We start from the raw sequence: 18,420 nt of genomic DNA, 5'->3' as shown, positions 1-18,420 counted from the left end.
GTGGAGTTTCAGCATGAGAAACTCCACTTGGCTTTGGTCTGTGGGCCCTAGCGATGAAGTTCAGTACATTCCTGAAACCCTGCAGCCTGCAGTCAGTCTCAGGATCCAATCAGGCCTTAATCTTGTTTTTCTCACCCCTGTTCTTCTCTATTTTTGAACCAGAGGTAGCCATACTTCAAAGATGAAGGAAAATAGGAAATTGCAATTCATAGAAACACCCTTTCTCCTGGTATGCATTAAAGCATTTATTGGTCTTTTCATTAAGCTTTATGAAGGAATGAGAGACATTCAAGGAAAAGAAAAAGCTTTAGCACTGGAAAGAGGAAATAGAACCAAAAGGAGGCCAGAGGAAATCACTAAGTTGACCATTGTGTGAAAGGGAGGCAGCAGAACCTGGGATGGTTCATTGGTCACTTTCTGGAGGGAGCCAGGGAGAGGAGCTCGACCTATAGCTCCTGACAAAACCCAGGCCCCCATCCCTGCCATCTGCCCATCAGGGAGTCTTTTTCTTCAGTGCTCCCTTGTGTTCTTCCACCAGGGAGCCAATCCACTCCACAGTTTTCTCTTTGGCTTCTTCCCAGGTGGTTAAGGGCTTATAACCCAGATCTCGCTGAGCTTTCTTGTAGGAGAAGGTAAACACACTATTTGATACTGTCAGTAAATAGCGGTTCAAGGGAGGTTGATATTTGTAAATGGGACTCAGAAGGAAGCTCACTGTCTCCAGCAGGAAGGCAAGCCAGTACCTCAGAGAGAGAGGGAGTCTCAGCCTGGAGTCAGGGCGGAGGCCCCATTCTTTGGACAAGTTGTAATGGAAATCATCATAGCTTTGGTGAGGTGTGTCATCTGAGATGTAGTAGAACTGTCCTTGGATGCTCACGGCCTTCTTGGGGTCCCTCAGAGCTCTGCAGGCCAGAATGTGTGCCCAGGCCACGTTGCCCACGTAGACGGGGTTAGCTACAGAGAACTTTCCATTATTTTCCAGGACTCCATTGTTCCCGAGGGCCCTATTCACAATTCCAGAAAGAAAACGGCTTCCTTCCCCATAGATGTACATGGGCCTTAAGGAACAAGTCCACAGGTTGCCCCCATTTTTCAGAGTGCTCCCGTTAGCTGCCAGCACAGCCTTCTCAGCCAGCTTCTTGCTGTAGGGGTATGAAGCCGTCCATGTACTTTCATGATGCTCTTCCTCGTGGCCATTCTGGACGATCTCCTTGTAGGAGTTGGGTCCTGCTACCACTATTGAGCTGGTGTAGATGAAGAATGGCACACTAGCTTGGATACAGGTGTCCAACAGGAGCTGGGTACCTGTCCATGGGGAGCAAGTTGTCAGTGTCAGAAAATAAGTCACTATGGCCATTGATTCATATGAACCTCTATCTGTTATCACACTCCTGATCCAACTGTATTTTTCCCTGTCCTAAATTCACAGCTGCAATACTAAGGCCTTGGGGAAAATTGCAGAAAAGATTCTGACATTTGTGATTTATAATGAATGATTTTTTGCCTTTCAGGTTTATAGATCTGTCTTTTCCTATATGTGTGTATCTATTCATGTTTTGCATGTGTGTGTGTGGGTGTGTATTTTGATTTCAGAAATGAGCATAGGATTTCCAGTTAATATTTTGCCATGTGGCTATTAACATGTTGCCATTTGTACTGAGATTATTATTCTGTGGTAGAGTGCTTGTTCAGCATGCTCTGGGCCCTGGGTTTGATTCCAAGAACTTCCAAGAAAATTGGTCAATCAGTCAGCCAATCTTTTTCAAGCATATCATTTCATTAAAGACAAGACCTTGAAATCTAAAAACTCCAGAGCTCATACTGTCAAGGATGGTTGGAATTTCACATTATATAAGCTCATGCATGGTTGTTTATAGAGGACATGCACTGTTAAATAGATATTACTGTGCTGCCATTTTTCACATTTGCTGAGGATTAAAAAAAAAAAAAACAAACTTGGTAACCAGGACATACATTGTTTGGGTCACTGAACAATGATTATTGAGTTGTGGGGAGGTACTAGTGACCCAGCTTCTATTCCTGACAGTGTGTTCCCTCAAAACCCACTCCAAAGTTTTCTATCACTCGCCTAGTTATGAGCAGTAGCGGTGATAATCATTCCCTTCACTTAGCTTTCTTGAGTGTCAGACTGGACTTTACTATTGAGCTTCTTTAAAATTAAAAGGAAAAATGAGCCTTCTGCTGGGAAGACCTATACTGTTGGCATTGTGTGAAATCCCTGTAGCAGAATAGACCTACAGGTCCTGGAGGTGATGCAGAGTTTCTTGCCTAAGAAGAAATAATGTATTTGTGTAGTGTTTCATTTATTCTCCCCTTTAAGGTGTAATTTGATTTTCTGGAGAAAGAGCCAAACTTGTTACAAAAATCAATACATATATTAGAGAAAATATTAACCAGCAGGAAACATCGACATTATATTTTTTATTTGTGCCTCCAGCACTTCGTTTTTCGTCTCACAGCTATTGTTGAAATAGAAGCAGAGAATAGATAGGAGTACTAATGAAACTCCGGTTAAGTCAAGGATTGTCCTACCTTGTGGGTGGTCAGCATATGGCTATGTAGGAAATAGCCAGTGGCATTTTTCTAATGATTTGGGGGCTCAAAAGTACCTTTTGGTAGCTTTGGGCAAGGAGTCTCTGAGTCACTAAATGTGGACTTTAAGGCATGGAAGACAAAGAAGCCAGGGCTTGGATTTCACTGGTGTGGTAATTACTGTCCTCTGAGGCTCAGCATAGCAGGTTTCCCCTAAGCTAATGTGCCTAATTTGAAGAATTAAAAGGCAGAAATTTAGAACGTGTCACCTAGCATTTGGTAATGAGGATCTGTGGAAGAGTTACCTTGTACCTGAGTAGGACCTGCTTCACAATGGTGGGCTCAATAAGCTCAAAAGAAGTAGTATTATGGACAATGGAAAATGATAATTGCTTAAATATATCACAGGTTGGGGAGTGCTGGGCCATTCTGTCTAAGCAGATCTTTGTGGGCCAGCTTTGCCAGTATTCTGGAGAAGAATCCTTCCCTGAGGTGGCTAGGAGGGATCAGGAAGTTCTCAAAAGTCCTGATTGAAGAGCTGAAGCATGAAGGAGGAGGCATTTTCAAGGTCTCTTCTGGCCCAGGCAGGCAGGGGGTGGGTGGATGAATCTCCGGAATTTGGAGTAAGTGACTTCAAGACCGTGAAATAGAGAACGATGCTTTCCTGTTTGCTCCATGGTGAGAAACAAAGAAAGCAGATAGGCAGCTTCTCAGCAAGGTGGATGAACAAAATAAAGGAGTGAGTGCTTTACTGGAACTTAATACTGGCCATTCAAAGCAGATCAGGAACTCAGGAGATTGGATATAATAAAATAAGGAGGAAATCCCCCGGCACCATCCAGAATGGTCCCTTTGAGAACAAAGTGGAAGGATCAGGGAATTAAGGGAAGCTACATTTCTAGGTGTCCTGAAGCATGTCTGGGAAGAGAGTTTAGAGATCAAAGACACTGCCCAACTAAACTGAAAGGCATGATGAACAATAACCTTGTATGGGAGAAAAAGCCACATCTCTCCTGGCTATGTGTGGAAGACAGAAGAAGGATACATTTTGCAGCCACAGCTCAGAGGCCTGCAGCAGAGGGAACCAATTCCTGGCAAACTGGAGTTTGGCCCAAAACACAGGCTAGAAAATACACATTGTATGAGACAGAGTGTACCTAAGTGACCAGGAGAAAATCAAACATGGAGAGAGGTTTTCCACAATCAGGGGACAACTGGTTGTGGAAACCCACCAGGCTATTCCCCTCTACCTCCAATCTGGTTGCTTATAGGACCATCTAGGAGAGATGCACCTGGCCAGGAACTCAAAAGGGCAGGGATGAAAGAGATTGAGATTATAGACTGGATCTGAGATTAGGAAACACGTGGCTTGCAGGCAAGGTAGTGGAAACCAGAGGAGATCCCTGGGGTGCAGTCTTCCAGCATGGACCCCCAATTGCTGGGCCCTGGAGGTGTTCTGATTTAAAATCTTCAGACCAATTGGCATTCGGCTAAGAACGTGGAGCATACCTAAGCCTAAACCCTGCGTTCAGGAGTTCTGCCTAGGGAATTAACTCTCTTACTCCAGCAACCTCCATGCTGAAGGTAAAGCAGGTATATCATCAAGACGATCTTACATAACACTGCAGAGAAGGAAAGCTGAGAGTCATTTGAACTCCAACAAAAAAAATGCTTTAACTTTTCATTGAGATTTTTTTCTTCTTTTCTCTGTTCAATTGTGATCTTAATAGTTAATGAACACATACTCATATTTGTTCTTTATCTCATTTCTAGAATTTTTGAAGTCAGTAATTTTTCTTGGATCAGTATTTTGAGGACTAAAATGTTTGGTTAGTATATTTCAGTTTTCTTTTGAATTCTTTATTTTATTTTTAATTTAAAAAATTTTACCTCAAAAAAAAAATATATATATATATATATATCACTTATGTGTTTCTCTTGATTCTCTCTCTCTTTTTTCTTCTGCTAATAGCCTATCTCTGTTGTTCTCTCTTTCACTTTTCCTTTAAGTTTTTTACTTCTATCTTCTCTCCTCCACCCTCGCAATCATCACATTCTATATTACCTCGGTTCTCTCCCTATCTACCTTTCAAAATTGTAAACCCTTTTACAAATTACAGTTTTTACTGTAGGCAATAACTAATCATATCATTTCTGTTGATTGTGACAATTGACATTTTAGACATCAAAGGAGGAACTATTTGATTTAATGCTGTATATAGTTTGCATTAGTGGTTGTCATTATTTGTCTCCCCCTAAATGGAGAGATACTTGAAACCTTCAGGGACACACTAAGTCCACAGGGTAGAATCACTACTGCCTCAGATCCACAGTGCTAGATGGGTAGACACACAAACATGGAAAAGCTAGGAACGAATAACCCAAACAAACCAAGATGTTTCAATAACAGAATCCATAAACACCACAGTGGAATAAATGTCAGAAAGGAGTACAAAATGTATAATTCAATCCATCTATGAGGGAAAGAATGTTGTAAGGAGCTAAATCAAAGAAAAACACAGGAAATGAAAGATCGCTTCAATAAAGAGAGAGAGATTCTGAAAAAAAAAATCAAGCAGAAACCCTTGACATTACTAACAGACTAGACCACTTGGAAGACAGTCAGGCAATGAAGACAAAATACATAATCTTAAAAATAAAGTTTGCCTTGGAGAAAAGACATTAAGAGACTGGGAACAGAAACTTCATGAAATATGCAATAACCTGAAAATATGAAATTTAAGATTTATCTATCTATCTATCTATCTATCTATCTATATCTATCTATCTATATCTATATCTATATCTATATCTATATCTATATCTATATCTATATCTATATCTATATCTATATCTATCTCTATCTATATCTATATCTATCTATCTATCTATCTATCTATCTATCTATCTATATCTATATCTATCTATCTATATATATATAGATATATATATATAAAGGCTTGGAGATACAAATCAAAGGAATGCATGGTCTTTTCAATGAAATAATATCATAAAATTTCCTAAACCTAAACAATGAAATGTAAAAATAAAATTAGGAGGCTTATGTTATGCCTAACATACAGAATATGGGTAGAATTTTAAAGGCTGCCAGAGACAAATGACAGGTTGCTTTTACAGGAAAATCAATCCGAATCTCAACTGATTTCTCAACTCAAGGCACTCAAAGCTAGGAGGTCTTGGAATAGTATGTACCAAGCTCTGAAAGAAAATGGATGCCAGCCAAGAATACTATACCCAGCAAAAAATTAAGCTTCAGAGTTGATGATTAAATAAAAACCTTCCATGATAAATAAAAGTTAAAAGAATTCACAACAAGAAAGTGGGCAATAAGAAAACATACTCAATAAGATATTACATGAAGAAGAATGAAAAATAAATGTGAAAGCCAGCAAAGGGAGGAACTATACTAGAAGAAAAGTCAATCAAAGGGGAAAGTAATTCAAAGAAAAATCAGAAATAAATCAAAATCAAACAAATAATTTCTCAATAATAACATTGAATGTAAATAGCCTGAATTCATCAATCAGAACACAAAGACTGACTGATTGTATTAAAAAATGAAATCCAACAATATGCTGTCTCAAAGAGACTCACCCTTATAGGCAAAGACAGCCAGAGACTGAAGGTAAAAGGATGGAAAAAAAACATTTCATTCACATGGATCTTGTAAACAAGCAGGGGCTTCTGTCCTCATATCAAATGAAGTGGTCTTCAAGCCAAAGTCAATCAGAAAGGACAAAGAAGGACATTTTATACTGCTTAATAATCATAAATATTTATTCCCCACACAATGGAGCATCTATGTACATCAAACAAACCCTTCTCAATTTCAAGAATCCAACAGACCACAACACAATAATACTAGGTGACTATAACACACTTCTCTCACTACTGGATATATCCTCCAAACAAAAATTACATAAATAAAATATAGAATTAAAAAACCCAATTAATTTAGACCTAATGGACATATATAGAATCCATCAATGATTGAATACACTTTCTTCTTAGCAGTATGTGGATCCTTCTCTAAAATAGATCATATGGCTTAGCAAATACCCCCAAAATGGAAATAATGTCTTGAATTTTATCAGATCATAACAGAATGAAATTAGAAATCAATGATAGAATTAAGAATAGAAGCCATTCTAATACCTGGAGACTAAATAATATGCTATTGAATGACCACTGTATAGCAGAAGAAATAAGGGAAGAAATTTTAAAAAATGCTTAAAGGTAAATAAGAATAGTGATATACCAAAATCTCTCTGATACTATGAAGGCATTTTATTGAACTTATTCATTAAAGGAATAGAAAGTCAAGAAATAAATTACCTAACATTATGCTGCAAAGTCCTAGTAAAAGAAGAGCAAACCAACATCAAAAGCAATAGAAGACATGAAATGGAAAGGGAGGGAACCTGTCTAAATTATTCCATGAAGCTAGTATCACCCTGATACCAGAATCAGACAAAGACACATCAAGGAAAACAAAACTTCAAACTAATATACCTGATGAACATAAATTCTTAATAAAATACTGGAAAATCACATACAAAAACATATTAAAAAGATAGTGCTCCATGAAAAAATGGGGTTCATTTCAGGGATGCAAAGTTGGTTCAAGATATGGAAATTAGTAAACATAATTTGTCATATCAATAATGTTAAAGATAAGAATCACATGATTATATCAATAGATACAGGAAAAGTGTTTGACAAAATATAGCATCCATTCATGTTCAAAACAGGTTCCCACTAGGGATAATGGGAACATAACTCAACATTGTAAAAGTTATACATGTTAAACCCAAGGCCAACATCATTCTAAATGGAGAAAAATTGAAAGCATTCCCTCTAAAAACTGGAACAAAAGAAGGATACGCTCTTTCACTACTTGTTAATCCTTGAAATTGAGCCAGAACAATTAGATGAAAGAAATTAAAGGGAGATAAATAGGAAAAGAAGAACTCAGACTATCTCTATTTGATTATGACATGATTCAATATTTAGAAGATCCAAAAACTTCACCAAAAACTTCTAGAACTCATAATTGAATTCAGCAAAGTAGCAGGATATAAAATTAACACCCATAAATCAATTGCATTCCTTTATATCAGTGATGAATCAACTGAAAGAGAAATTAGGAAAAGTATCACATTCACAATAGCCTCAAAATATTCAGAAATCAATCTAACAAAAGAGGTGAAAGACCTCTACAATGAAATCTACAGAACACTAAGGAATGAAAATGAAGAAGACCTTAGAAGATGGAAAGATCTCCCATGTTCTTGGAGAGGTGAATTAATACTGTCAAAATGGTCATATTACCAAAAACATTATACAGACTTTAATGCATTTCCTATTACAATTTCAATGATGTTCTACATAGAAATAGAAAAGGCAATAATGAAGTTCATTTGGAAAAATAAGAGGCCCAGAATAGCCAGAGCAATCCTTAGCAAGAAAAGTGAAGCAGGATGCATCACGATACCAGTTCTTAAATTATACTACAGACCTATAGTAACCAAAATGGCATGGCATTCGCACCAAAAGAGACATGAAGACCAATGGTACAGAGTAGAAGACACAGAGACAAACCTATATAAATACAGCTATCTCATACTATACAGGCATCATAAACATACATTAGAGAAAAGATCATCTCTTCATCAAAAGGTGCTAGGAAAATTGGAGATTCATATGTAGCAAAATGAAATTAAGACCCTATCTCCCACCCAGCACAAAACTCAAGTTAACGTGTATCAAGCACCTGGACATTAGACCAGAGACACTGCACCTACTAGAAGAAAAAGTAGGCCCAAATATCTGTCATGTCAGCTTTGGAACCAAATTCCTCAACAAGACTCCTAAAGTACAAGAAGTAAAATCAAGAGTCAATAAATGGGATGGTATCAAACTAAAAAATTCTTTGCAACAAAGAAAATGATCAAGAACCTGAAGAGAGAGCTTACAGAATAGGAGAAAGTCTTTGCCACTTGCACCTCAGGTAAAGCAATAATCTCCAAGATATATAAAGAACTCAAAAAATGTAACACACACACACACACACACACACACACACACCCCAAAAGGAAACCAACAACAAATAACCCAGTCAATAAATGGGCAAAAGAACTGAAAAGGTGCTTCACAGAAGAAGAAATATGATCTGTCAACAAATATATGAAAAAAACAACATCTGTAACAATTCAAGAAATACAAATTAAAAGTACATTGATATTTCATCTCACTCCAGTTAGAGTGGCAATTATCAAGGTCATAAGCTTGGTTCAGTTTGTCTTTGAACCAAACATAAATGAACAGTAGCACCTCACTGTAAGCTGTATGAAGGGGAGGCAAGTCTGATCTCCAGATAACTGATGAAGTTTAATATCACTAGAGCCAAAATACTGTTTTCAGATCCTAACTCCAGATCTATTATGTGAATCATGTCAAGCTGGAACTTCAGATTTGATTTACAGCTTACCCATCAGGTATATTATTTATGTGTTAGTGGTGGCATGCAAATTGGAAGAAATTGTGTGGGAGTTTTTTGGTTTTGAATTATGTGAGTGCCCTTAGGCCAGCCAGTCATTGAGTTCTCACCTAACTACAAAGGGTTTTAGCTGCTCTTCCAATCATGTTGTGAGGACCAGCAAACATTTTATGATTTTTGTTAAGATTGCAAAACATTTATAATGGAGACCTTCCTGGTTAAATCTATGATAGTGTCCATTTAAATAGTGCAATTAAGAATATTCTGAAATAAATACAACACAAAATTGAAATGTGCCAGTATGTCAGCTTTCTACTGTACATTTGGCAAAGGTGATGCTTCTCTAAATAGATGTGCTATTTAATAAGCCATATATGCTTCTCCATATGGCCCTTCAGAAACCCGGAGTTTTACATATGATTGATTTTAGAAAGATTTTGAAGCTGGGGTTTGATCATTTAATTAAGATAAAAACATATGCACTATGTTTGAAATATTCAAAATAAAATTTCATGTACATTTATTAAAAGAAAGTATTGTATTGCCATGTGGCTTATTAAAAAGTGAAAAAAGAAAAGAATACAAATAACAATAAATGTTGGTGAGAATATGGGGAAAAATATACACTCATCCATTGCTGATGGGATTGCACATTGGTGCAACCATTCTGGAAAGTATTATGGAGATTCTTCAGAACCCTTGGAATGGAACCACCATTTGACCCAGTTATCCCCCACCATGGCATATACCCAAAGGACTTAAAATTAGCATACCATAGTGACGCAGCCACATCAGTGTTTCTAGCAGCTCAATTCACAATAGCTAAGCTATGGAACCAACATAGGTGCTCCTCAAAAGATGAATGATAAAGAGGATGTGGTTTATATACACAATGGAACATTACTTACCTATAAAGAAGAATGAAATTATGGCATTTGCAGATAAATGGATGTAACTGGAGAATATTATGCTAAGTGAAATAAGCCAATCCCCCCAAACCAAAAGCCGAATGTTCTCTCTGATTTGTGGATGCTAACACACAGTAAGTGGGGAGGGAAAAATATAAGTTTCAATGGATTAGACAAAGGGGAATGAAGGGATGGAAGGGGGGGAGGGACTGAAATAGAAAAGACAGTAGAATGGATTGGGTATAACTTTCCTAGCTTCATATATAAACATAAGACCAGTAAATCTCCACATCATATCCACATCATAAGAATGGGAAATTTTATTCCATGTATGTGTAATATGTCAAAATACACTCTACTGTTATGCATATCTCAAAAGAACAAATTTAAAAAAAGAATTTGGAGTGAGAATCAAGTGAGTTTGGAATAAAGGAATAGTAGAAAGAGCTTCATGGCAGATGGACCACAAAGGTGTGAGATTACCTGGGGGGCCTTGCTCTATCTCAGCCCTGGATTCCTCACGTAAAACCCTCGGAATAACATCCCTGAGCTTTTGTCAGCTGGGATGGGTGAGCAAAGACAACTGGCCCAGAGAACCGCAGGTTTCCACGATGGGGGCTTCTCTATCCCTCCTGATCCTGCTTTGCTACCCTCAGCTTCACCCGTCCCATGTCATCCCAGGCCACTCTACCTTTCAGATTGACATTTATGACGGTCTGTCTCTGAATGATACCCGTGGTATCAATAATGGCAGCTGTGTGAATGACGGCTGAGATGCCCTGGCAGGCTGTCCTCAGGCACTGGGCATCCAGAATATCTCCTTCCAACAATGTAATCTTGGTCTTTGTCTGCAATCCTGTGGGGACACAAGGCAGGTGATTAGGAAGCTTTTGGGATGGGCCTGGACATTTCCTAATAAAGCAGACTGTTACCTATATCTTGAAGGACCGTCATAGAGGGGAGGGAGAGTATTAGTGAGGGACACCTTCCATGGAAAAAGCAAGTAAAGACATGTACAGAAATCAGAACATGCAGCATTTTCTCAGAAAGAAAAAAAAAGGACTGTTTTTAATCACTTTTCAGTTTGGAAAGTGAAACTGTGGAGAGAGCTTAGAAGGATGCCTGGAACACAACAATTGTTCAAATAGATTCATGGGAAGTTTATCACGTTCATTGAGAAGAGTGGGGAGGTTGTGGAGATCTGGATTTGAGGGGAAAGTTAAAATTTAAATTTATAGGAATGAAGAATCACATATGGACTTGAAATTGATGGAGAAGCAGACAAGAGTGTGTGGCATAGGAAGCCAACCTTGGCCTCAGCATGTCAAAGGCACAGCTCTGCAGTTTAAGAGAGAGAGAGCAGGGTAAGCAACAGGTTAACAGGTATGTCTCTGCTCCAGACCCCATGAGGAGGATCCAAGTCCCAACAGTGGGAGGAGAAGAGGGAGACTCACAAAGTGTGGATATCAGGCCCCCCCCCTGACAGTTCCTGTTTGTCACTGGGTCTGGGATGAGCAGAAAAGAGGAGATCACCTCATCCCATGTGTTTCCTGCTTGTGTTATAGAGACCGTGGAGCCATTATCAGTGAGTTTAGGATGGGTTCCTATGATGGATTTAATGGAACGTATCTTATCACATATAATCAAAAGTAGACATCAACCCTGAAAATGAATTAGTCTCCAAGGGATTTCCCTTGTAGCCATTTAGCGTTGGGCACTGGATACAACATCAGTGTCTTCAGACTTGCCTTAAATCTTCAGGAATGACACTGTCACCTCAACTTAGCCCACGAAGCCCACACTGTGCTGCCTGCTGTCTGTGTCAATATCCTGCATACTTGGCTGTGCTTTATAATTTGCACACAAATTCTAGTTTGCTTCCTTCCTTTCCTCACTATCTTGCAGAATGTCCTTGTCTCCTATAGGTGAGGAGAGTGAGGCTCAGAGAAGTAAGGGACAGCTCTAACTAAGCACATACTTCTAGCAAAGATTCCACTCTGATTCTACCTCCAAGCCTTGGTCACTTTTCTATGCAGCCCAAGGACAGAACCAGTTGCTTTTCTGAAGGAGAGTATGGAGAAGTGAACTGAAATTGGCCACAATGTCCTAAAACAGCAGGAGGGACAATCTGAGGAGAAAACTCAGGTTTAATGGTGGCCCTTCCTTGGATACAAGTAGAACTGCTCGTTTCCTTAATCCTCTGCTGCATTTGTGTGTCCTCTGGGACCCTTACTCTTGCAGGCAACTCCAGGAAGGGCCCTGTAGTAGAGGGTAAAGGGGTGGGGAATGGGAAGGAGGAAGGTTTGTCATGAGAGTGGCATTGTGCTGGCTAAGTTCCTGGCACCTGCTCCTTACTCTGAGTCTCCTTTGCGGCTGCCTTCAAAAGGACTGGTGGTGAAACTCAGAGCCCAAAGACAAAGGGACTTTCACCTATCCATGCTCAGAGACCCTGAGAATGAGAAGAGGACACACTGGGTGCCTTAGTTCCTGCCTTGCCCAAGACATTAAAAACTTGGCCTGTTTTTGTGTACACAGAATAAGCAGTTGCTTTTCTGGTGGGATCTGCATTGGAGAGAGTTACTTGACTCACTATGTTTTAAGAGCTCAGTTGCTATAGCTAGAGCCCCTGGTCTAAAGCACTGATTGCTTATTCTAGCTGTGGAGCCTCAGACAAATTAATTAACCTATCTGTGCGTATCTTCTTGTGTGCAGAAATGGAATGTAACAATGTTTCCTATAGCCTAGGGCTGTCATGGGGAAATAATGACTTGATGCTGTCAAGGTGTCACAAAGTGCCTGGCAATGGATGGACACTGCCAGGTTTCTGTGCTGGTACCATGCTGCTGGCTCCTGCCTATCCTTCACGCCTTCTGAACTATGACCATTAAGAGGCTATTCCTTAGGGTAAGTATTGCCCTCTCCTCTCATTAGGTGTTCATTTGAAAATATTGCTGGGACATAATACACAGAGTTACTGTTGGTGACACATTGATATTTGTTCATTACAGACCACAATGAATCAGTTAGGGGAGGACATGGGACATTGTGAGTGGACAAAGAGGAGCAGAGAAGAACAAAGGGATGGCTAGGGTCCCAAAGAACTATTGAAGACCCACTTTTTGCAGGACAGTATCTTCTGGGCAGTTTGTTTCTGCAGGTAGACCTCTAGAATCCCTGAGATGGGGAAGGAGGCAGGTGACTCATTTGGAGCAAGGAGAGCCAGAGAGACTCTGAGGACCCACTGGGTCAAGATTCATACCCAGTGCCAAGCTGGGCCTCAGAGGTGGGGCTTTAGTCTGGCTTCTGCTCCCCAGGGATCAGATAACCTCTGGCCAGTTGCTTCTCCTTGCTGCACCTCGAGGTCCATTCTGCCCAGGTGGATAATTTCTCTTTCCTGCCTTTCCACAGGGTTGTTTGAGGATCTGGGGATGGAGCAGGTGGGAAAATGCACCATTCATGTTGTGGTTATGTTTTTACCAGGAGCAGCCAATTTAGAATAGAAACATGGGCTGCTCAATCAAATCTGCAGTTCTTTACTTTGTGGGTTGAAGAACATAAGGAGTCGGTGAGAAAGATGTAATTAAGTCCAGGTGATGCACATTTGCTCATGTTGGCTCGCACTTTGTGTCTGTCCTTCAGTTAACCTTCTGCAAGTGCTCATTACTTAATTTTCTCTGTCTATATCTATGTCTTTCTCTATCTTACTCAGATATTCAAATGCAGCACTACTTTCAACTCATTGTCTATCATCTCTACAAAAAATGCTAAGTGATTTGCCATATTTACCTCCCCCCACCACGCCACCCAAATAGAGCAAAACAGAACAAAATGAACAAACAAATAAAAAGATGCAGGACGATGTTGTGAGGCAGGCTCCAACTGCTGAAGGCTGTGGGTGAGTAATCCTCATTGATGTTACACACCAATTGCCACACCAACACCTTCAGTACAGTGAAGAGTAGTGAACAGAGGAAAGAACTGATGTGCCATTCTCTAGATGGAAGGGGCAGAATCCTAGAGGCTCAGTGGCTATCTACTGCCACCCTGTCCAGTTCTGAATACACAAGGATCCAATCTCCTGACAGCAATGCTATCCCAGATTCCTCCTTATGAGTGTAGGCATGTAGCCTTATGGAGTCACACACTCAAGCCTTGAGCTCACTTATTAGAATATACTTGGGTATGTATATATTGCTATATCATGCTGACTTTAATTCTCTGGGATATAGACTGAGGAGTGACAGAGCTGGGTCAATGGTGTTTCCATTTCTAGTCTTTTGTGGAACCTCCGTTCTTAATTCCACAGTGTATTAATTTTAAAATTCCACCAACACTGTAACATGTTTTCTTTTTCTCCAGATTCTCCCAGCATTTATTGTTGTTTGTATTCTTGATGGCTGACATTCTAATGGGAGTGAGATGAAATCTCAGTGTAGTTTTTTTTGTTGTTGGTGGTGGTGGTGGTGGTGATGGAGGTACTAGGGATTAAACGCAGGGGCACTGGACCACTGAGCCATATCCTCAGCCCTATTTCATGTTTTATTTAGACACAGGGTCTCACTGAGTTGCTTACTGCCTTGCTTTTCCTGAGGCTGCAAATCCTCCTGCCTCAGGTTTCCGAGTCACTGGGATTAGAGGCGTGTGCCACTGCATGTGGCTCAGTGTAGGTTTGATTTGCGTTTCCCTAATTGCTAAATATGTTGAATATTTTTCATATGTTTGCTGGCCATTTCTATTTCTTCTTTTGAGAAGTGTCTGTTTAGTTCATTTGCCCATTTATTAGTTGCATAATTGATTTCTTGGTGTTATTTTTTAAAGTACTGTATATATTTTAGATATCAATCTTTGGTCAGAAGAGTAATTAGCAAATATTTTCTCCCATTCTGTAGGTTCCTCTTCACATTCTAAATTGTTTCCGTTGCTCTGCAGAAGCTTTTTAAGTTGATGCCATTACATTTATTAATTCTTGGCATTATTTCCTGAGCTTCAGGGGTACTATTGGGAAAGTCATTATCTGCAACTCTGTGTTAGAGTGTTGACCTTATCTTTTCCTTTAGGATTTGTATAGTTTCTGGTCTAATTCTGAGGTTTTATCCATTTGGATGTGAGTTTTGTGCCAAGTGATGTTTTAGAATCTGGTCTCATTCTTCTGCATATGGATAACCAGTTTTCCCAGAACCATTTGTTTAAAACTCTCTCTTTTCACCAAACTGTATTTTCATCAAGGATCAAATGACTGTATCATTGTGGGCTACAAATTACATCATTTGCTCTGTACCATTGATCAATGTATCTGTTTTTTGCCAGTACCATGGGGTTATTATACTCTGTGGTACAGTTTGAAGTCAGGTATTGTGATATGTCCAGAATTGCTTATTGCTTAGAGTTGCTTTGGTTATTTTGGGTCTTTTATTTTTCCAATTGAATTTCAGATCTGTTTTTCTTTGTTCTGTGAAGAATGTCATTGATATTCTGATGAGGATTGCATTGAATATGTATATTGCTTTTGGTAGTAAGGCCAGTTTAGTAGTATTAATTCTGCCTATCCATGATCATAGGAGGTCTTTCCACATTCTGATGCTTACATTCAATTTCTTTCTTCAGGGTTTCTTAATTATCATTTCATTTTACCCCCTTAGTTAGATTTATTCCTAGGAATTTTTTGAGGCTATTGTGAATGGAATCATTTTCCTGATTTCTTTCTCAGTAGATTCAGTATTGGTGTCTAGGTAAGCTATTTATTTTTTAAGTTGATCCTGTTACTTTTCTGAATTTATTTACTAGCTCTAACAGTCTTCGGATGGAACTTTTAGACTCTTCTAAGTACAGGATCTTATTATCTGCAAACAGTGAATTGCACTTCTTCCTTTCCTATTTTAATCCCTTTGACCTTCTTCCCCTGCCTAGTCATCCTGGCTGGATTTCCTAGTATTATATCAAAAAGAAATGGTGAAAGTAGACACCCCTGTCTTGTTCCAGATTTTAAAGGAAAAGGTTTCAGATGTTTCCACATTCACTTGGATATTGAATTTGGATTTGTCATATATATATGACTATATATCTATATATGTATCTATCTCCTAGTTTCTCCGACCCCTTATGACCTCTATGACTCACTTCATGCTGGCACAGAACTCATTTGTTAAAACTCTTAGGTACCACCTAATATGAACCTTTCATTCATATATGCTCTCTGCTTTTGCATAGCATCCTGAAACCTGTGGCCAACTTAACCCTTTGGTACTTTCTGTCTCTCTCCGTGTGTGTGTGTGTGTGTGTGTGTGTGTGTGTGTGTGTGTGTTATGTATGATATGCACCTTGAGTGTTGGAAATATTAGAGATTAAAATTAAGATTGAAATGGATAAAAGAACTTGTGATTGCCTTGGTCCTGACACCAAGTTAACCAAGTGAATATTCAGTGAATTACAACTGGTGAAAGTGGTGTAGCTTGTGAACTTAGTGAAAAACAATGAATTATTGTATTTAATATTATTCAGTCTATTTTGAAACTTTGGGAAGAAACAAATGTGTCCAATCTCTTTTAATGGCACAGCTACGACTTGACAGTATTATTTTTTTTTTTGACCTGTCAATGTCCATTTTATTCACTACACTTCTCAGTAACTGGGTCAAGATTTATACTCTACTGGGAGACCTTTGACTCTTCTTTTCAATTTTCTACTTTCACTCCCAACAATGTTTTTGATAAGACCCCAAAATTCTGAGATGTTCTAAATTCAGAGGTAGGCCAAAGAATGGAAGAGAGCAAAAGATTTTTTGAAGTTATTGCAAAAATAGCTTAGGACAAAACAATCAAGAAACTTCTCCATAATCCTAAGCGTATATTGAAACCCTTGACGTGGAAGGGCAGGAGGATGACAATCAAGGGGTCATTGGGAGCCATTTTCTATCCAGAACACTCAACAAGTACTTCTTACAGATTATCCTCCTATCTCCAAATGTCTCCTGCTAAGCATTGTCCTCATCTATGGCCAGTGGAGATCGCAGCACTTTTCTTCCCAAAATTCATCCAATGCTCTTAGCTTTGGTGAGGCAGATATGTCCCACCTATAACTTTTTCTAATGCGGGTAGCTGTAGGACCCACCCAGGACCTGCCTCCTGCTTCTCCTCACTAACATTTGTATAGAATGGCTCAATATGCCCTTTTACTTCAGACTTCCCTTAGCCTCAAGAGTTTTTCTTTAACAATTTCTACATCCAACTTAACTCTCAGAAACCTTTTAAAATAGTTTACCCTCCCTGGGATGAATCCTATAATTCTACTTCCATTTTCACTACTTTTTTTTTTCTTAATTAGCCTCTTGTTTATGTTACCAATGGTAAGAGCTATAAGGGGAAACCGAGATACCCACATAGAAAAGTTTTCTCAGAGGTACCATTTTACACAGGGTGCCCAAGAAGAAGGGTCCCCATTAACCAGAGCATCTACCATGACATGGGGGGTGCACTTGACAAACAGGTGAATATCCCAGTCATATTGAATCTAGCTCCACACACGTGCATAGGAGGCATTAAAGCTGCTTCACATGGGCTGCTCCAGGCAGCATTTGTGGGGATGTGGCAAGTCCATCTCAGCATGAAAGCCATTGTACAGTGGCTTTATATAGTTCCCCTGACCAAATGTTCCCTTGGGATAACCTAGTGTAGGTCTGCATCAGGAAGAGCCGTCTGAGATGGTTCCCTCTGGAGCTGTGTATCCTGCATCAACTCAAGCATTCTCTTCCTCTCTGTAGCCCTTAAAACAAACACACTGCTTCTAAGGATGTTACTCGCACCATCCATTTGATGAAAGTAGATGAAACTATTTCTTCAAACCAAACCCTCTGATTTCCATAGAATGTTACTGTCCTTCCTTACATGGGTGGCCAGCTGGTGCCCCGAGTCCTAGAGGTGCTCTCTGTTATTCCAGCAGCTTTTCCCAGGAGGTCACTCTAGGCTGGTGGTCTGAGTTCAGGCAGACTGAATTCTGAGCTTGTTCTAGCCTCAGTCAGACTCAGGCTCTCTTCCATTTTCACTTTAGGCATCCTGGCTAACAATGGCCAAGGGACTGGAAATTTTACCGTTTCCTGATTAAATGCATGTCCATGTGCATCCAAAGGAGAAACTCCCCAGGTGTTATTTCCATCTCCAAATTCCAGTGGTAACTTGTGTCCTCAATAAATGTTTGCAAGCACAGCTGCTCCTCCAGACCATGGGTGACCAAGATGCCAGCCAGGGACAGAAGTATTCACATCTCTGTTTTATCATTGGCCTTCCCGCATAATAAGTTTTTGTGAGCCAGGGCCATTCTAGCAAATTCCACTTCACTCATCAAGAATGTTCCCTCACCCTTTAGAAGCCAGTTGAAAATATCAGGTTGACAGAACTTTGCTTCTGACCAAGTAGCTAGGAAAGAGTTTGATTTATTTGCTTATGT

The 18,420-nt window shown here is 39.5% G+C and overlaps 1 protein-coding gene across 1 annotated transcript in view; it reads right to left on the bottom strand.

Moving 5' to 3' along the window:
• Positions 1–220: 220 nt before the first annotated feature.
• Positions 221–18,420, bottom strand: part of LOC101959938 (3 beta-hydroxysteroid dehydrogenase/Delta 5-->4-isomerase) — a 34,619-nt gene continuing 16,419 nt past the window's right edge. Inside the window, exons 3-4 of the mRNA XM_021732984.3 lie at positions 10,673–10,837; positions 221–1,305 (exon numbers count right to left, since the gene is read on the bottom strand). Of these exons, the coding sequence (XP_021588659.2) occupies positions 494–1,305; positions 10,673–10,837 (977 nt within the window). The 3' untranslated portion in view covers positions 221–493. The remainder of the gene's footprint in view (positions 1,306–10,672; positions 10,838–18,420) is intronic.

Source organism: Ictidomys tridecemlineatus, chromosome 11, assembly GCF_052094955.1.
Source record: "Ictidomys tridecemlineatus isolate mIctTri1 chromosome 11, mIctTri1.hap1, whole genome shotgun sequence".
NCBI lineage: Eukaryota > Metazoa > Chordata > Mammalia > Rodentia > Sciuridae > Ictidomys > Ictidomys tridecemlineatus.
The sequence above is the reverse complement of the archived record's forward strand: the minus strand, read 5'-3'. Positions and strand labels throughout refer to the sequence as shown.